The sequence below is a fragment of the Girardinichthys multiradiatus genome, chromosome 10, assembly GCF_021462225.1.
Source record: "Girardinichthys multiradiatus isolate DD_20200921_A chromosome 10, DD_fGirMul_XY1, whole genome shotgun sequence".
Classification (NCBI taxonomy): Eukaryota; Metazoa; Chordata; class Actinopteri; order Cyprinodontiformes; family Goodeidae; genus Girardinichthys; species Girardinichthys multiradiatus.
This window is the reverse complement of record NC_061803.1, coordinates 24,273,915-24,295,128: the sequence shown is the minus strand read 5'-3', so window position 1 is coordinate 24,295,128 and position 21,214 is coordinate 24,273,915. Positions and strand designations below refer to the sequence as shown.

The window sequence follows — 21,214 nt, the reverse complement described above, 5'->3', positions numbered from 1 at the left end:
CACATTTTTAAAAAGAGATTAAATTACATTTCAAAGGTTTCATACATTTGACCCCTTGAATGTGATTGAATTTGATCGCAAAGTCCTTCATAAAAACAACATAAAACCACATCTCATGTAAGAAGAAATGACATGTGAAATGACAAAGGGAGAAAACTCAAGAGATATAACCAGATACAGAAGACTGCTATCCATGTTCATGCATCAGCCCTGTCTGCTCATCTCAGACCCATCAGTGGATGAAGCCATGGCCCTTTGCTAATTGTCAGTGGCAGATAACAGAGGGAAGGTAATAAGGGCGATGATGGGCCAGAAACAGTGACAGACAGCATCACATGAAAGAGACGAGTAATGAAGAAATACCTGAAAGTCTTCAGACAGTCCCACTTCTCTCCTGCCTGGAACCAGTTGAATTACCTTTCTTCTAATTAAGGATGTGAGATGACATAAAGTTGATCAGCAGTTACTTATGAAAGACAATAAATGAAGTTAAGTTGTGGCCAAAGTGTTTTAGCTACATACAAGCCAAATCCAACTAAATACTATTTAGTCCTTAGGACATCTATAAGAAAGCTTTATGTGATGTTCGATTTTCAAATTAAAAACAGTAAAAATTTATTTTGGATTAGAGAATGCCTCATAAATCAACATGGTGTAAAGGTATTTACCACCACAACATTGAAAATGTTCTTGTGGATAAAACACTGAGTTTATTTAAGATCACAGCAGCTTGTCTGTAATCACTGGTGGCTGAGTTTTAATGCATTCAGTCAGAAAAGATCAATAAGTAATGCTAAGTCAACAGTCTCACCTTCAGCAGCCACCCTGCCCGTGTGTGTTTTGGAAAGGCCCTCCAGGCCCAGTATGAAATATTAATCATGATCAGTATCAGTATTTCACAAGGTTTAACAAACATTATGGATCTGGGGCACTTTTTAGCATTATGAGCACTATCCATCTTGACATTATGCGACATCAAATCTCAGGCGACAGAAGAACACATTTATAGACATATGAGATGGGCAGAGCTATGTTAGCTAGCCTCGTAAAAAAGTCTTAATCATTCTTTAAATAGTTAAAGTTGCAGGCCGTGTGGCCACAAATAACCAAATGTTGACTTGAGGACCAGCTATTTGTTCTCATGTAATTATCTAAGATTTCAGTTTCTGCCCAAAATAACCCATTGATATTGTACACATATGAAAAATGTGTACATTCCAGTAGTGATGGGAACTGTGGCTCTTTGAAAGGAACCAAATATTCAGGATCCATTCATTCAAAGAGCCATTCAAAAGAGCTGTTGAAATAATCTATTTTTGAACAAGTGGTTTTATCCCTAATATAGTCTTAAATATATTAACTTTGGGGAACCTGGCATGTATGGGTGAAACTCACACCCACTTCCGTTGTCCAGTGAGCTAACCCTCCCTCCTACTTCCCTTTTTCTAAGAGGACTGCTCAATCCAGCTCTCCATTTAATGGGTCCGGACTTCCCTAAGCCTAAAAGGTCTTACTAAGCAGATTTAAGGAAAGATCTGTTTAAGCTGGTGTCAGGAAATGACATGCCTAACCTCTAACAGCCTACATCCAGAATACTAACCCTTCTTCAACTGGTGGTTTGTTCGACCAAGTAGCCCAGAGCAGTCATCCAACTCAGTCCAACAGTCACTTCAACTAATGGCTACTCATTCCCTAATTTTACAACTTCCACTTGGTATATGGGTTAGGTTCATTTTAGTGACTCAACACAAGCCCCAAGTTTGGGCTTAAGGCAACCTTTAAAAACCTCCTATCAACATTTTAGAACCATTGCAACAGTACATTTTTACCACCAATGAAAAACCAAACATAAGTTGTCTCAAATAATTAACTGTCCACGTCATCAGAGCTATAAAAGCCGAAGAAACAAACTTTTAAACCGCCATTTCCAGCGTGTCTCACGGGACGACACAACGGAGGTGCATATCTGGAGAGACAAAAGCTCGAAGGCGAACTTTTCCTCCACACGGCCATTCCTGGATTTTAATCCGATCGCGAAATTCTGTGCATGCTAACGTAGCTATCGTTGTCATATGTCTCAATAGTCAGAAACTTCCAGAGCCTGAATAGTTGAAGGAAACCCTTGAGGTATAACAGAGGTTGGTTCAGGACTTCCAGAAGCCTGAAACTCAGAGCAATCAGTTGTTTACTGACCACTCAGTTGTCTGGGTAAAAATGCAGTAGATGAAATATGATTCTCAATTTCGAGCCACAGTTCTTCTTAGGGCTCATGGGTCGATCCTCTTTTCAATGCAGATCATCAGCTGGGCTATGTCTCCGGTCCTCTGATTCATCTGTAGTGTCTTTCTCTGTCCAATCTTGCTCACTGGTCTTCTGTGAGGAAACAATCACAGTTCCTTTTATGGCACCGCTTTTATAGTGCAGATAACCTCACTGGTCAGCCCTTTTTGTCAGGCTCCTCTGTTATGACCTAGTACCTCGTTATTGCCCAATACTTCCCATCACAGTGACTTTTTTGTACTGTTTATTGGCCTTCAAGATACTCGCTGTCGGTACGCAGCTCTCTGCCTTACCTGCTCAACCTTAAATTTTACATAGTATCACACAGTCCACTCTCAGCTTTTTGCTTTTACTTTAGTTAAAGTTACACCCCATAACTTCATTCTTTTTATTCCTACATAACAACTGATTAACATTATATCTCCTTCATATAAAGTTGACTGTTTCTAAACCTTAATGGTTTTTAATTGTCAGTTCACAATCCTAATTCCGTCATATTACTATTTATATATGTTTAAATTTAATAGTGATAAAGATCACTCATTACATTTAGTACTGGAGAAAATCATCATACATAATTTAATTAGTTCCACTTATAGTTGTACTTCTGTAAAAGATAAAATGGTTAATGTATGACCCTATACAGGCCTCTTCAGTCTTTCGGTCCCAGAATGTGAAGATACACTCGTTTTACTTTTTTAATTATTTAATTGTGAGCATTTAATAATTGTCACGTGGATTACATGGATAGATCTCACCTGATTTTGACACCACACATGCCAGATGTGGCACTCACGAAATCCGATCAAAAGAATCAGCTCGTTCGTGAATGTCACATCACTGAATTCAAGTCAGTTTCTGTAATCATAAAGATGAAATTCCATACAACTTTTTTGGTTTTTGTGGTTCAGAGAAAACGGAGGCTGAACTCAAAGATCTCCCAGACAAAAGTAGTTGAGACTTGGGATTTATTGTGGTGATAATATACATTTACTGCAACTGTGTAGCAAGCAACAAGTCATTTTCAGACTTTTTGTAGATATCAAAAGTATACAACAAAACAAAACTGTTTCCTCTTCCCTGGGGGAGGGGAAACAGTTTTGTGACATTTATGTTGTACATTTAAACTGAAAAACAGAAAAGTCATTTAGAGCAAGCCAGCAGCAAGCATAAGGTATGGTGAATCCCACAAAGGAAAAGCAAATGAAATCAAATTAACTAAACTTACCTGTCTAAATAAAGCAATTCTCAATGGTAGGCCGGCTCCTCGGCTATAAGAAAACTTGACATACCATGAGACGCCACACAAGTAGGAAGGGGAAAACTGAAAAGCAAATACAGAAAACCTCCACCCTGCTTCCAACCCCTTCTGTCTAAAAGAGGTTGGAAGCATGTCTATAAAAAGTCATGAGTTTATGGCTAAAGAAAAACTGAATTTCTGGTTGTGGCCTGGCTTTGCATTTTACAATGTCCTGTCTCTGAGTCTATGTTCCCTCTGGTAATTTCTTTAAGTTTCTTGCTTTTATTGTTTGCCATTTAAAGGTTTCACAACACCACCATAATAAATTATAATTGTAAATTTTGAATGGAATAAGCGGTAGAAATGACTGACTGACTGACTGTTAATTTTGAATTCTGAGGGTATGTGTGTCTTCCCTTACTCTGCTTCATCTTGGTTTTCGTTTTACTACACAGCTTCGCTTTACATTGTTCCAGCTTTCAGCTTGTTTGACCCAATCTCTGTTTCTGCAAGCTCCAGTGTGACTCCATTTGGCTTTGCACTTTGTGTGCTGTCCTCTTTATTTTAGCAACTGGTTATCTTTGTTGTGTGTGTGTAGATGGTTGTATGTTATGTGTGGGAACATGCTCCCCCTCTTCTCCCACTCTGGGTCTTTCTCCCTCTTTGGTCTGTAATAAGAGCAGCTGTTGTTTATGTGAGGCCAGTTTTGATTCAATTGCAGTGAAACTAAGGCCATTATCCTTTGTACGCTGGAGGAGGGTAAAACAGCTGCGACAGGAGCACCACCAGTGACAGGTTTCAGTTTCCTTCCAGAGGATGGCTAAGAGTGGAAAACAACAAAGGTTAGCCTCCTAATGAGCAAAGAAACATCCATTTCATACATGAAATCATTGCTAAATCCTCTGACTCATATTCCCCAGGACCAAACTGAAGTAAGCTTCAAATGGGATTTTTGTAGTCAGTACTCATAAGAAAATATAAAATAGTCTGGTGACAAAAAGTAATATAATGCATCCCCACCCAGTGAAGCCTAGTGAATGCCTGGAAAACCTACAAAGTGAAGCATGTATAAAGCATCCTGATCCGATGCCTAAAACCACCTCTACTGACTCCAGATAACAGAGCTCTTCTGAAAATAACCGTAAGATACTTTCAACTTGGGGCAAAGACTGACTCCCAACCTGGACGGATCCATCCACTTTCTTCAAGTTAAGAAGCAAGGCCTCAGGAGCTAATTCTCATCTGAGCTATTTCACACTAAATTGAGATGCATTTAATGTACGTAAAATATTAGGAATAAGGTTGGTTTAGGATTTTTGAAGTAGGGCTCTGTTGAAAAGTTTCAAGCATACCATATCTTACCCTCAGTTGAAAATTCTCTTGGTGACTTCTTTGAGTATAAATCCAAATTAGCCCAACAAGAGCCGAGACCGATTTCTATCGTAAGGCTCCAATCTGAAAAAAACAAAAAAAAACAATGGTGGTTTAAACATATGCTATTTCATTAAAACCATCAACCACCAATTAAACAGCATTCACTGAAGCAGCTACTGCATTTTTTTTTAAACCACCTTACTTTGTACCAGTTACTCTAACCGAAAACGCTTTGCATGTTCCGTTTTTAGTATGTTTTCCACACAGGCTTCAAACCAAGAATGTGACAGTTGTAGTCCATGTCCTGGATACATCTGTACATGCCTTGTAATCTTCCTCAAACTCTTATATATGCTTTATTTCACAGACTTCTCAAGGCTGTGGTAACTTGTAACACTTTTTCCTTCCACTTCCACCATGTTGCCTGGATGCAGCATTCTGTGAACAACAAGCTAATAACCTTTTGTGGAATACCTTACCAGTGGTCTGTGTCTGTGACTGCTACACAAATGTCAAGTCACAAGTCTTCCTCATGATTATGTCAGCCATAATATACCATTTCTCTATGAAATATCTTTTTTATTATTATTGGTTCTGTGTAATACTCAGTTATCTGAGAAACTGAATTTGGAGTTTTCATTAGCAATAAGCAATATTCATCAAAATCAAAATAAATAAACTATAGACATTTAATCTGTGTGTAATGGATCTATATAATATGAGTTTAAAGTTTTTATTTCAATTATTAAGATAAATTGAGCTTTTGATGATATTTTAATTTGAGATTTACCTCTAAATGTTTAGCACTTTGCATTTCTAGAAAATGAACTGAACCAGCACTTTACAGCTAAAAGTTAGTGCATCAAGTTGGTGAAATGATTAATTTCTCTAAGCACTACTCTTCTGTTTAAGGGTGTATTCACACCAGGAAAGTCCTTAGGTCCGCTTGTTTGGTCCGGACCAAAAGCTAACTTTATTTTTTTCATTTGGTGCGGTTTGTTTTCACATTGTACTTTTTACAAGTTAACTTTTACTTGTAAACAAAGCCACGTGGGTGACGATCATTGTTCCCATTGGACAGAAATGATGGGGGCGGGACAGAACACAGTAGGAAAACAGCTGTAGACGTGCTGCGTGCAGCTCCTCTGTTCTGCATATTTGTGCCGTTATTAAAGCTGCAATATTATTGTGAGAAGAGCACCTCATTCAACACAGACTTTGAGACGGTCCATTTATAATGTTGGAACCCCGTCGGAGAATGCGTGCTGAACGTCGACGTTCTCTATGTTCCTTGTCAGAGAACAAGCCGGTAGCGTTGCTAAGCAACACACAGCTTATCAGGTATGATTACCTTACAACACACACCTTTGCTACCGGCTACGGTGGCTTTTTATGTCCAAAGAGACATACGCTTTTTGTAGTTGGTTCGGATCGGGGCCGGTTTGTATTCAGACCATAAGCGAACCGCACCAGAGTCCGTTTGGAAGCGGACCGAGACCACCTCAAAAAGTGGGTCTCGGTCCGGTTGTTTGGTCCGGACCAGGGTTCGCTTGAGTGTATTCACACCTGCCCAAAAGGTCCGGACCAAGGAGGGAAACGAACTCTGGTCCGTTTAAAGCGGACCAAAAGTGGCAAGTGTGAATACACCCTAAGTGCAGCACTTCCCCACACGTTGTTGTGTTAATCACAGGGTGCTTTAGCTCAGGGTGACAGGAAGCTGCTTTTCTCTGTCTTCTTGGTTCTTCTGAATCATCCCAGTGCAATGCATGATGACTATAATTACAACATACTGTCTGAGCTGATGTTTCCTCTCATCCTGAACTGAAGGTGGTGCCATTCCTAGAAACCCCATATAGGTTCCAACGAATGCAGATAGCAAAAAGAAAACCAATTGCGCTTGATTTTGGGTCAGAGGTAGACAGAGAGAAATGTTCCTTAAAAACGAGATGAAGTACTGGTGTAAGCTTTATTTAAGAGAGAAAGCATAAAGAGGGTGGAGGTAAAGGAGTAATTAAAGGAGGTGGAGAAAAGCTGATGACCTCTGCAGGCTAATTAGGTGCAGAGGGAGGAGACACCTGCCAGATGAACGCCCTCCCTCGTCTTTACAAGAGAGATCTAAATCTTCGCAGAAAAGAACATTTGCATCTGCACACATTTTGCTGGTGGTGGACCCTCCTCATCTCCGACAGGCATATGTAAAGCTATGAATAATGTAATGGGGAGGGCTGGAGGACATTGGGTGTGTGTGCAGGAAAAAATTAAGCTGTAGCTCCTCCTCCTTCCTTCTCTCACCACCCCTGTTTTCTTTCCATTCTCCTCCCCTCATCGTGTTCACCCAACCCCCTAGCACCCGGCCGCACTGCAGAAGGTCAGTGGGAGAAGAAGTGCAGAGAGACAGAGGGAAAGACGCAGGGGTGGGGTGTGTGGATGTACAGGAGTATGCAGAGGGGAGAGCGTGCTGACGAGCAATGACAACTATGCTGAGCCCAAAGATCAGACAGACCAGGAGAGGTACGTTGGATTGCCTTCACATGCATGCTCCCTGACACTGTAGCATTATCCTTTGTGGTCATGTTTCTGACAAGGATTGAAACAGTTAGTTAAATCCCAAATTTTCTGCACACATCCAAACTTTTATGTGCAAATTGTATTTTAAAAAGTCTATTTCATGCAAACAATTAAGACTTAGATAATACTGCACCATTTAATCCACCGCCATAACCCTAATGTTGTCACACATTTCTGAATTAATTGGCACATTTGCCCACGCAGGAAACCTCCTGCTCTGCATTTCCATTTTACTCCAGCTGGGTGATGCTGCTGGTGTGAATCGTGTTACAAGGAGAGAGCTGCATCTCTGGTTCCATCAGCACCTCGAGGCTGCTGTCACACTTATCCTTCTACATTGCAATAAGTGTGCGTGTCCCTGCTGAATGGATTTATTAATAAGCATGTGGATGCAAGTGTGTGTCTCATTTCTTCCTTCCTCTCTTGGCACTAATCTCCATGACGACAATTATACAGCTGGATCAGATTAGGTTGAAACAAATAGATCCTCAGAATGGAAGTGTGATGTTTAAACCTCTCACTGTAGTGGCATAAAATTGGTGCTAATGTAGATTAAATCATATTTGCATACATTTAAATATACAAAGTAATTGTGCATGTGTAGATTTTAGAAATTATCACAGATTGATTACTGCAGCATGATTGGGTCTCAAATAAGTTGATTAACAATGATTTGGTTATTGTAGAACAATCAATCACATTTAGGTTGTATATTTGGTTTACTATACACTTAAAGAACAATGATTAGTATGCAAGAATCAACTCCCTTTTTAAATTATTTGAGTGAATCATATGCATTTTTGCTTTACTTCTAATGTAGCACAATTAAAAAGATTAAAGTGTCTGTGTTATTCTGCCTGAGAAGCATTATCCGCATCGCTCTTGTAAATTGCTGCTCATCTGCTGACAACGTCACATTAGCTGCTTGAGGAGGACAAATAAGCGAGTATGTCACAGATGTAGCGGAGTAACGCCTGCTGAGCCAGGGGTCAGAGCAGTTCAGAGCACTAACCACAGGACATGTGCTAGAAATGTTACTGCTTATGATGTCACGTCAAAATCGACAAGAAAAGGAGATATAAACATCTAATTATATATAAACGTCTAATTATCTGTAATATTGACATTAGCCCAACATGGTGGAATATTTATTACCTAGAAGGTCAGTTGATGTGATCTAGCTCTGGTTTTTTTTTCCCCCTCTATTTAGGCTTTGAACAAGTTAGTAATACAAATTTAATTATGACATTATATGATAAGAGTATACCGATACATCCAGCTAACAAGATGATGTGCAATACTGGAATCCCAGGAATACATGAGATTTTTGCTGTTTTTGTGAAAAGCTAAGCCAAAATTTTTTATATGTTTCACAAATCATAATTTCAGTTTAAGTGTGACTTGTCCATGTTACAGTTCATTGGTTGTCTAATTTTAAAGTGGTTGTAAAGATAAAAAAGTGTTAAAGTTGCTTGTTTTTTTTTTTTTTTCACAAATAAATCTTGAATTTTGCATATAAAGAATCTCTGTTCTGCATTGTGGCATAATTAGCTTTCAACTGCGCCACCCGAGTGTCTGACAGAGACCCCATGAGATCAGAATGCTCTGCTAGTGTTCTCTAACTTCTTTAGTGTGAGTGGCACATAGAATATTGGATTTTAAATCTTCTCTGCTGTTGTTTTTTCAAGTATGGCACACGTCCAATAAAAATGCAATTGTTAACTTATTCTCACACAGATTGATTACACTGATTGTTCTCTGCTTTTATCAAAAACACTGAATTCAGTAAGATAAAGGACAGTGCACATAACAAAAAAGTTAGTGTGAGCTAAGCATTGTTGTGTTCCAACAGTTTCCAAGATTTCTCAGACAACACTGGTTGATTCTAAAGGTACAGGGGGACACCTGACAACAGCTGACAAATCATTTCAGGTTCATATAGCCAAAAGTAAAAATGGGCTGGATTCATCTGCCTCGTGTATAGAGATGTTTTTACCGATGACCTTCCTTACAGCAAAGTACAGATGAGGAAGAAGAATGAGGATGGGCAAGGACGTAGCAAACACATAGTAATTTTGTAGGCAGTCATTAAAAACATAAATCTGATTCTACCAGCCATTGGAGGTTAATCAGTTGTGGAGTAATGTGTCCTCCTTCAGCTGATGTGGTGATTTATTGCCAATCTTATTGCTCTTTTAGTAAAAACCTGAAGAAAAAAAAAGATTTCATAGACATGAACATAAACAACTTTACTTAAATATATTTTTCTTAATGTATTATGACAATTAGACAATTAGACAGAAGAATGCTTATATTTCACATGATTAATTTCGGGCAATTTTCTGGAAATTGTGTATCTCAATTTTTTATTTTTTGCGGTTATAATCCCCATTTGGACTTGTTGAGTCGTATGAAGCTTGACAGGTTATGATTCCTTATAAACCAAAGTAAGCAGCCTATTGCTGTTATGCTACTCGTACTCGTACTCACCTTCTTACGCTTATTTGAGACCTGCTCGTTGGGGCAGCAATCTCAACAGAGACTCCCAAAGCTCCTCCCGGATGGCCTAGCACCTCACCCTATGTCTAAGGGAGTGCCCACCCACCCTGCAGAGGAAGCTCCGGGATCTCAGTCTTTCGGTCATGACCAAAGTTCATGCCCATAGGTGAGAATAAGAACATAGATCGATCGGTAAATTGAGAGTTTTGACCTTTTAACAAAATATAAATATATTCACAATTGATTTTCCCATTACATTGTTATAATTGTTCTAAATGTAAAATTGCCAATTTAAGAGAAAAAAGAAAAAAGTAAAGAAAACAATAAATAAAAATAGAAATTTTAAATCTAGTTTTAAATTTTAAATCTAAGTGTATAAATATTAGTTTGTTTTACGCTTACCATACTAAACAGTGGTGGTACTACCATTCAACAAAACCTCAGTATTTGTGGTAGATTAGACTATAATAATAAAAAAACACGATTGGGTTTTTTGGGGGGTCAGATATGGTCAGAATTAGCTATGTAGCTTATCAGCAAGCTTTCTGGTTTGCTAATTTCTAGTTTGCTTACTAGTTGATAGATATTGCTTACATATACATTGCTGTGAATGTATTTATTATTCTATCTTTAGGTTTAAGTTTAAGACTAAATCAAAATAATTTGGTTCAAAGGAAAATATGCTTTTTTCATGTTAAAGAGACTTTTTGGTACAAGCCACAATCTGCGTTAACGTCAATGTATAAAACATTGTTAAGCTCTGAGAATAGTTTGAGACCAATTTCCCATTGAGGTTCCTTTTAATCAACAACAGCCCTATCCTCCAGCAAAAAAAAAGTTCCCACTACTCTGCTTCAGTAATCTCTACAACTGTCAACATTTTGAAGCTGTAGTAGGTTTCTTGGCGCAGTGACTGGCACCAGAAATGAAGCAGCAGCTGTAATTGCCCACACATCAGCTGCTTCTCCCTCATGCTGTGTTCCTGATCGGTGTTGCCATGGTTTTATGATGTTACAGTGCAGCACCACGCTGACTTTCTGCCTTTCTGAGGCGTGTGACCGAAAACTGACGGGGCTGAATACATTACGAAGGGGTGTGGATAAAAAAAAATGAAACATTCACACACAGATGATGTGCATGTGGGGATGATTTGGTGCACACACTCACTGCTGCAGATCTGTTCCACTTCACAGCAGGGTTCAAATAACAGGCCTGTATGTCAACTGCCACATCTCCAGTAAGGAAAGGATTGATGCTACACACACACTCACACACAAATAGCAAATACATTATTCAGTAGGGATGGGAAAGCAGGATGTTCCGCTCTGATGCACCTGTAACTCTCTCCTCTGCTTTCTCTAACATAAATCACCGAACAACAACTAGATTAGCAAAATTAAATTCCTCTACCATGCTAGTTTAAACAGCTGTGTGTATGTGCATGCATGTATGCACTTTACCCATTTTACCTTGCTAATGGAGGCTGTGCTCTCTGGTGTGCGTAGAAGCTATATATCCATTTGCTGCTGGTTATAAATATACAACTCCATGATTTATGAGGTGGCACCATGGGGACCAAGTGTGTAAGTATGTTGTATCACATATCATAACTTGGGTTTTGTTCTAAGCATGTGGATGAACATTTGTGCATATAGCAACATTAGATCATCACGTCCCATAAATGAGTCTACTTTCAGTAAACATTTGCTCTATGGCTGCCAGTTTGAACACTAAAAGTTCATACAATTTAAGGATTAACAGAGTTCTTCAAGAAGAGAGCAGTTCCGGTCCAGCACACGTAGAATCTTAAACTAATCCTGATAAATTAAGCTAACAAGGAGAAATGCTCCAGTCAGCCATAACATTACAACAGATCACCTGATGTGAAAATATGTGGGTGTCTTGGAGCGTCTGGTACTGTGAAGTAAGCGTTTTATCAGAAGCATGGTCGCTTCTGCATAAAACAAGTCTGAAAATTAGCACTGGGTAAAGCACCTTGGAGCATGTTGCTTAATAGAAATTATTAGTGGCATATTTTTTGACATGCATTAAATGCAGCCAATGATTTTGGCAACCACCACGACTATTTGTACCCATCTCTAAACTTTACCGGCCTGTTGCTGATAAGGGTCTAGTTCGGAGGACTATATTTACTGTAAGTATGACTTACTGTAAAAATTAGCATACACTACTTGCACACATACAGGTCCTTCTCAAAATATTAGCATATTGTGATAAAGTTTATTATTTTCCATAATGTCATGATGAAAATTTAACATTCATATATTTTAGATTCATTGCACACTAACTGAAATATTTCAGATCTTTTATTGTCTTAATACGGATGATTGTGGCATACAGCTCATGAAAACCCAAAATTCCTATCTCACAAAATTAGCATATTTCATCCGACCAATAAAACAAAAGTGTTTTTAATACAAAAAACGTCAACCTTCAAATAATCATGTACAGTTATGCACTCAATACTTGGTCGGGAATCCTTTTGCAGAAATGACTGCTTCAATGCGGCGTGGCATGGAGGCAATCAGCCTGTGGCACTGCTGAGGTCTTATGGAGGCCCAGGATGCTTCGATAGCGGCCTTTAGCTCATCCAGAGTGTTGGGTCTTGAGTCTCTCAGCGTTCTCTTCACAATATCCCACAGATTCTCTATGGGGTTCAGGTCAGGAGAGTTGGCAGGCCAATTGAGCACAGTGATACCATGGTCAGTAAACCATTTACCAGTGGTTTTGGCACTGTGAGCAGGTGCCAGGTCGTGCTGAAAAATGAAATCTTCATCTCCATAAAGCTTTTCAGCAGATGGAAGCATGAAGTGCTCCAAAATCTCCTGATAGCTAGCTGCATTGACCCTGCCCTTGATAAAACACAGTGGACCAACACCAGCAGCTGACACGGCACCCCAGACCATCACTGACTGTGGGTACTTGACACTGGACTTCTGGCATTTTGGCATTTCCTTCTCCCCAGTCTTCCTCCAGACTCTGGCACCTTGATTTCCGAATGACATGCAGAATTTGCTTTCATCCGAAAAAAGTACTTTGGACCACTGAGCAACAGTCCAGTGCTGCTTCTCTGTAGCTCAGGTCAGGCGCTTCTGCCGCTGTTTCTGGTTCAAAAGTGGCTTGACCTGGGGAATGCGGCACCTGTAGCCCATTTCCTGCACACGCCTGTGCACGGTGGCTCTGGATGTTTCTACTCCAGACTCAGTCCACTGCTTCTGCAGGTCCCCCAAGGTCTGGAATCGGCCCTTCTCCACAATCTTCCTCAGGGTCCGGTCACCTCTTCTCGTTGTGCAGCGTTTTCTGCCACACTTTTTCCTTCCCACAGACTTCCCACTGAGGTGCCTTGATACAGCACTCTGGGAACAGCCTATTAGTTCAGAAATTTCTTTCTGTGTCTTACCCTCTTGCTTGAAGGTGTCAATAGTGGCCTTCTGGACAGCAGTCAGGTCGGCAGTCTTACCCATGATTGGGGTTTTGAGTGATGAACCAGGCTGGGAGTTTTAATGGCCTCAGGAATCTTTTGCAGGTGTTTAGAGTTAACTCGTTGATTCAGATGATTAGGTTCATAGCTCGTTTAGAGACCCTTTTAATGATATGCTAATTTTGTGAGATAGGAATTTGGGGTTTTCATGAGCTGTATGCCAAAATCATCCATATTAAGACAATAAAAGACCTGAAATATTTCAGTTAGTGTGCAATGAATCTAAAATATATGAATGTTAAATTTTCATCATGACATTATGGAAAATAATTAACTTCATCACAATATGCTAATATTTTGAGAAGGACCTGTACAAAGCAGGCCAAAAGTTTGGAACTGAAGCCAACACTCATTCCAGTTTTTTTTTTTCACAATGTGTTTTTTAAGAACCTGTGTGAGTGCAAGTTCAATGGATTTTGGAACTTATTTTCAGCATTATCAGTTTTTACTTTCATTAATTATTTTCCTCAATTTACTTTAGGTATTCATTGATGTTACCAGATCATTGCTGAATGAATATATTTATAAGAGAAGAAGGTCTTAGTTTTAAGGTTCAGAAGATTGGCAAACATCACAATTCCAGGACAAAAGTAAAAAACAAATCCCAGTTTGCATATCATCCAACTACAATTAGATTGAATCTTTCAGCATGTTTGCCTTGGCTCGTTTTAAAGTTGGTGGGATTTAGTGACATCAAATGGTAAAAGAACACAGCCCCATTAAATTTTATCTGCCTCATCAAATATTTCTTCATCTATCTATTTATCCATTGTCACTACCCACACCAAGCTCCTTGCAACTTTGCTTGTCCCTATCTCTAGTGGACATAAGCGAGACGTCAGCAGTATATCGCAGGGAAACAAGTGGGACAGGACAAACAACCACACAAAAACAGGCTCACTTCTAAGGGCAATTTAGAGACACCGGTTAACCTGACAAACCTGTTTTTGGATTGTGGGAGGAAACTAGAGGACCAGAAGAGAACCCAATAACCCATGGGGAGAAGATAGAAACTCTTTGAGAAAGACGTCTGGCTGTGATTGGGACCTAATGCAAGGAAACAGTTTAAACAACTGTATGAATGTCCAGCCACATGTTTGATGAGTTGGCCACTGTCATTTGAAATAAATAACAGAAATGATCTCTTCATCATGGCACCTCTTGCTGGGTCTAAAATATTAGGCAATAAGTGAACATTTGGTTCTCAAAATACACAGTCAACACTATCCAAATCAAATTTTGAGTATTGTCAAATCAATTTGAGTATTGTAATTTTAATGCCTTTTATTTTAAGGGGAAGTGAAAAACAGATATTCCCCTTCGGAATTTTGAGATAATCTTTTTAATACCAACTGGTATCTCTTTAAACTGTGGCTCTCGTGAACAGGCGCAGTTGTTAAGTGTGTGATCCTGATTCTTTCAGTCAAAAAACAAAAATCTGTTAAAACAAGTCTGTTAGTGTACACTTCATGTCTTTAAAAAAATATGCTAAGAAAGTGAAAGTTGTATAGTGTGTCCCCAGTTTTAGGGGACTTAAAGGAGCTGCAGCTATAAGACCTTAATACGGGGGAACACATCACACCTTCAGGGTTTTAGTGGAGTACTTGCCTTTTGGGTCTTTTTGACACACTATTAGGTAGGGGGTCATGGTACTATGCTTGATTGGCATACATTATATATCGGAATGTATTTTGAAGCCTACCAAATGTTTGTACAATTCACAATCAAAGCAACCCGCTCACAGGTTCATAATATTATGTGCTGTTTTTGCTCATGACTGAGTAAGTAGACAGTCCAGTGGTTATTCCTGAATGAAAAGCTCCTTACCTTGAATTACAAACCCTGAAATGGCATTCCACATATGCTAATCTACATAAATTATCATTGAGGAAGCAGCCCATCCTTAACTCAAGCTGTTGGGGATGTATGTATCACTAAATTGCAGTGATTGTGCCTAAAAGTTGCCCTTACAATGAAACTGCTTCTTTTCAGAGGGTACTTCATTGTTGCGTAAGTGACCGCAGAGCAGCTCCACCCAAACCCCAGGAAGGTCTGAATCACTCGATGTAGAAGGTCCCAATTTGTGATGTGGGTAGTCAGGCTTGGCGCACTCAAACATGCAGAGTTAAAAAGTTGTGACTCAAGGGTGATTCATCCAGCATGCTCCACTATGATCCAGGCAGTTCATTCGTTGAACAAAGGAGATATGGAGATATGTGGACATTGGCAAGGTGAGGAGAGATAAAGCAATGAGGGAGATGTGATGTGGTGAAGATCGGACAAGCAGTATAGGAAAGATTAGAGTCATTATAGTAAAGGAATATGGCTGAATAAAAGGCTGCCAGAACAGTGGGTTTAGTAGGTCTTTGTATACCGTGTATCAGCATACAGGTCCTTCTCAAAATATTAGCATATTGTGATAAATTTCATCGTTTTCCATAATGTCATGATGAAAATTTAACATTCATATTTTTTAGATTCATTGCACACTAACTGAAATATTTCAGGTCTTTTATTGTCTTAATACGGATGATTTTGGCATACAGCTCATGAAAACCCAAAATTCCTATCTCACAAAATTAGCATATTTCATCCGACCAATAAAAGAAAAGTGTTTTTAATACAAAAAACGTCAACCTTCAAATAATCATGTACAGTTATGCACTCAATACTTGGTCGGGAATCCTTTTGCAGAAATGACTGCTTCAATGCGGCGTGACATGGAGGCAATCAGCCTGTGGCACTGCTGAGGTCTTATGGAGGCCCAGGATGCTTCGATAGCGGCCTTTAGCTCATCCAGAGTGTTGGGTCTTGAGTCTCTCAACGTTCTCTTCACAATATCCCACAGATTCTCTATGGGGTTCAGGTCAGGAGAGTTGGTAGGCCAATTGAGCACAGTGATACCATGGTCAGTAAACCATTTACCAGTGGTTTTGGCACTGTGAGCAGGTGCCAGGTAATGCTGAAAAATGAAATCTTCATCTCCATAAAGCTTTTCAGCAGATGGAAGCATGAAGTGCTCCAAAATCTCCTGATAGCTAGCTGCATTGACCCTGCCCTTGATAAAACACAGTGGACCAACACCAGCAGCTGACACGGCACCCCAGACCATCACTGACTGTGGGTACTTGACACTGGACTTCTGGCATTTTGGCATTTTCTTCTCCCCAGTCTTCTTCCTGACTCTGGCACCTTGATTTCCGAATGACATGCGGAATTTGCTTTCATCCGAAAAAAGTACTTTGGACCACTGAGCAACAGTCCAGTGCTGCTTCTCTGTAGCCCAGGTCAGGCGCTTCTGCCGCTGTTTCTGGTTCAAAAGTGGCTTGACCTGGGGAATGTGGCACCTGTAGCCCATTTCCTGCACACGCCAGTGCACGGTGGCTCTGGAAGTTTCTACTCCAGACTCAGTCCACTGCTTCCGCAGGTCCCCCAAGGTCTGGAATCGGCCCTTCTCCACAATCTTCCGCAGGGTCCGGTCACCTCTTCTCGTTGTGCAGCGTTTCTTCCACACTTTTTCCTTCCCACAGACTTCCCACTGAGGTGCCTTGATACAGCACTCTGGGAACAGCCTATTTGTTCAGAAATTTATTTCTGTGTCTTACCCTCTTGCTTGAGGGTGTCAATAGTGGCCTTCTGGACAGCAGTCAGATTGGCAGTCTTACCCATGATTGGGGTTTTGAGTGATGAACCAGGCTGGGAGTTTTAAAGGCCTCAGGAATCGTTTGCAGGTGTTTAGAGTTAACTTGTTGATTCAGATGATTAGGTTCATAGCTCGTTTAGAGACCCTTTTAATGATATGCTAATTTTGTGAGATAGGAATTTTGGGTTTTCATGAGCTGTATGCCAAAATCATCCGTATTAAGACAATAAAAGACCTGAAATATTTCAGTTAGTGTGCAATGAATCTAAAATATATGAATGTTAAATTTTCATCATGACATTATGGAAAATAACGAACTTTATCATAATATGCTAATATTTTGAGAAGGACCTGTATGTGAGCCATTTGGACATATCAAATGGGATAATGAAATGATCTTAAGAAAAAATATGTAAACTGCCCTAAAAATCAATTTTGTAAATTAAAGATGCAGGCGTTAGGACAAGAGCTGTTAGTTTTGTTTTGGGTGTAATAAATGGATAAAGGGTTTTGAGCAACAGATATGTGCAGATAACACAAAAAAAGTCAAAGTAGTTAATAAAGCCGTCAAAATGGGTGTGCTTGATTTATTGGACAGGAGTGTTTTGCAGACTGTCTAGAAATAATGGTTTATTACACATCCTATCTGTCCATGTTAGCTGTAGCTTCCTAACAATGACTATACATATGTCTCTCCAACTAGATGAGAAAATGTTTTTTTCTCTTTCAAGACTTGAGACCTTATTTGGATTCTCCTCTCAAACATTTGAGACTTGACATCGACTTGGAAAAAGTGACTTGTAGACGTCTCATGAAAAAGGATACAATGCAAGGGTTCAACGTTGAGCAGACTTAATGTTTTACAAAATCTCCTTAATTTCCCCCCATATTAGTCCATTTGACACATACAAATCAAAACAGGAAATAGTGTGATGGCATCTTAGGCTTAGACTTCTCCGCAACAGTCTAGGGGATTCTAATGTGAAATTAGTTGATGAGGTTGTCTTTGCAGGTACACTCAAGAGAGCTTTGATGACCCTAGTGGCTGAGCATGATAAGGAAAAGTAATTACACTTCAAGTAAAAGCATGACAATGCAGACAGGGAAGAACAAGGATTTTAGAAAGGCTGATGCTTGATTTTTAACATTATTCGCACAATCTGAAACGTGGGACTTACATTAGTCATACATTTGTCGTACACTGTGCAATTTTACCAACCTTATAAGACTATTACATGATGCACTATGTGACGTGGATCTAATAAACTTTGATACAATGTCAAGTTTGATGTGGGAACACTGTACAATGACCGTTTACCAATAAATCGGTTACAACGTACGGCAATAAGCAATGTCATCAGAGTACGCCATCCAACTGTGCACCCAGAGACAACCACAACAAACACACAATGAAGAATACAGTACTGGTTGTTGCAGCATTTATGTGCGTTGAAACAAATACGAAGAGATGGAGAACGGGACAGAGAATGTGAACATGGTCATGGATGGGGACAAGAGGCCAACTTAGGTTGCCAGTTTCATGCTGCAATTCTATTGGTGGATTAGTAAACGTAGGTCGTTGCAGATGTCACACTGTGAGATAGTCATTCTAACTACCTAACACTGTCAGATATTTATTGCAAGTTATCTTTGGCTGCAAGATGCTAACAAAGGTCTAACGCTAACAAATAAAGATTTGAAAACATCTGTCTGTGTGTAATTAATCTACATAATGTAATTCACTTATTGAATGGAGTTACTGAAATAAATGAACTTTTCAATAACATTATAATTTATGGAGATGCACCTGTATGTTTTTGTCATGCTGTACATGTTGCATCTTAAACCAGTTTTCTTTCTACCCTGAATTTGGCTGTGTTTATTCTTTCTGTCGAGCTTCCATGTTTGTGCCGTAGGAAACCATCCCACAGTATGATGCTGCCACCACCATGTTACCCTTTGTAGATGGCATTATCAGGGTGATATGGAAAGTTGGTTTTCTTCCACAAGTCGAGTCCATGACTAATAGTGGTCTGTCAAAGTTACCAAGGGCTATTTGGCTTCTCTGATGAATGTTCTAATTCCTCAGCCTGCCAGTTTAGCTAGGCACCCATGTCTTTAGGCTAGGATTGTAATTGTTCAATACCTATTCTTCTTTCATAGATCGATTGAACAGTGCTTTGTGACATGTTCAGTGCTTGGTATGTTGTTTTATAACTCTGCTCTGCTTTAAACATTTGCACATCTGTATTGCTGACCTGTGGTCTTCTTTATAGTGTTTGTTCATAAATGTTCTCTAACAAATTGCTGAGGTCTTCACAGAACTGTTGAATTAATACCGAGATTAGGTTACACACAGGTTGACTCTATTTAATGTTTAGGTGTCTTCTGAGGGCAGTTGGATATTATGGACTTTATTAATAAGGGGCATCAGAGTAAAGGGGGCTAGAATACAAATGCATGCCACAGTTTTCAGATTTTTATATTTAAAAAACAGCTTTCCTTTTCTTTTTTGGGCTAATGCAACACAAAAAATTCCACTAAACTACATTAAAGTTTGAAGTCATAATGGAACAAAACTTTAAAGGAAATTAATTCTTTTTCGAGCCATTGTAAGTAGCATTTAGGTCATCTAGGTTCCCGAGAAGTAGCCCAATGCTTTTTCATTCCAGAAAGCAAGCTGTATTAATACTGGCCCTTAGGTTAGTAAAGCAGACTTAAAAAGAAAGACCAAATACTACTGATATTACACTCCCAACATAGAGAGAATGGGAGTGTAATATTAGCTTCCTCAAGCACATTACTCTGACCCTCACATTGTCTGACCCGTGACGGGTCAGACAAAGAGCGGTTCAAGAACCCCTTGTGACGACTAAAAATCTTGGTGGATGGGTTTCTCCTCGCGGGACCCGGCCGGGCCAAGCCCGAACGAGAGACGCGAGACCATCCCCCAGTGGGCCCACCACCTGCAGGGGGAACCGTGAGGGACCGGTGCAAAGAAGATTTGGCGGCGGACGAAGGTGGAGACCTCGGCGGCCCGATCCCCGGATGCTTAGGCTGGCTCTAGGGATGTGGAATGTCACCTCGCTGGGGGAGAAGGAGCCTGAGCTTGTGCAGGAGGTCGAGAGATATCGACTAGAAATAGTCGGGCTCGCCTCCACGCACAGCGTGGGCTCTGGAACCCATCCCCTCGAGAGGGGCTGGACTCTCTTCTACTCTGGAGTGGCCCACGGGGAGAGGCGGCGGGCTGAGGTGGGTTTGCTTGTCGCCCCCCAGCTCAGCCGTTTAGTGTTGGGGTTTACCCCAGTGGATGAGAAGGCCGCATCCCGCCGCCTTCGTGTTGGGGAGAGGTCTCTGACAATCATTTCATCCTACGGGCCGAGTGGTAGTGCGGAGTACCCGGCCTACTTGGCATCCCTGTCGGGGGTGCTGGATAGTGCCCCTCCCGGGAACTCCATTATTCTGCTGGGGGACTTCAACGCCCACGTGGGAAACGACAGTGACACCTGGAGAGGCGTGATCGGAAGGAATGGCCTCCCTGATCTGAATCCGAGCTCTGTTTTGTTATTGGACTTCTTTACTAGGGGCCATCCGGTCTCTGTACAAGCGGAGCAGGAGTTTGGTTCGCATTGCCGGCACTAAGTTGGACCTGTTCGGGGTGCATGTTGGACTCCGGCAGGGCTGTCCTTTGTCACCGGTCCTGTTCATAACTTTTATGGACAGGATTTCTAGGCGCAGCCAAGGGCCGGAGGGGGTCTGGTTTGGGGACCAGAGGATTTTGTCTCTTCTTTTTGCAGATGACGTGGTCCTGCTGGCCCCCTCTAGCCAAGATCTACAGCATGCACTGGGGTGGTTCGCAGCCGAGTGTGAAGCGGCTGGGATGAAGATCAGCTCCTCCAAGTCCGAGGCCATGGTTCTCAACCGGAAAAGGGTGGCTTGTCCTCTTCAGGTTGGAGGGGAGTTCCGGCCTCAAGTGGAGGAGTTCAAGGATCTCATTTTCTTGTTCACGAATGAGGGAAGAATGAAGCGGCAGATCGGTAGACGGGTCGGTGCGGCTACCACAGTAATGGGGGCGCTGTGCCGGTCCGTTGTGGTGAAGAGAGAGCTG

The 21,214-nt window shown here is 40.6% G+C and overlaps 1 protein-coding gene across 1 annotated transcript in view; it reads left to right on the top strand.

The window, feature by feature from the left end:
• Positions 1-6,110: 6,110 nt before the first annotated feature.
• Positions 6,111-21,214, top strand: part of si:dkey-191m6.4 (rho GTPase-activating protein 22) — a 45,738-nt gene continuing 30,634 nt past the window's right edge. Inside the window, exons 1-2 of the mRNA XM_047377386.1 lie at positions 6,111-6,235; positions 7,242-7,405. Coding sequence (XP_047233342.1) covers positions 7,363-7,405 — 43 coding nt within the window. The 5' untranslated portion in view covers positions 6,111-6,235; positions 7,242-7,362. The remainder of the gene's footprint in view (positions 6,236-7,241; positions 7,406-21,214) is intronic.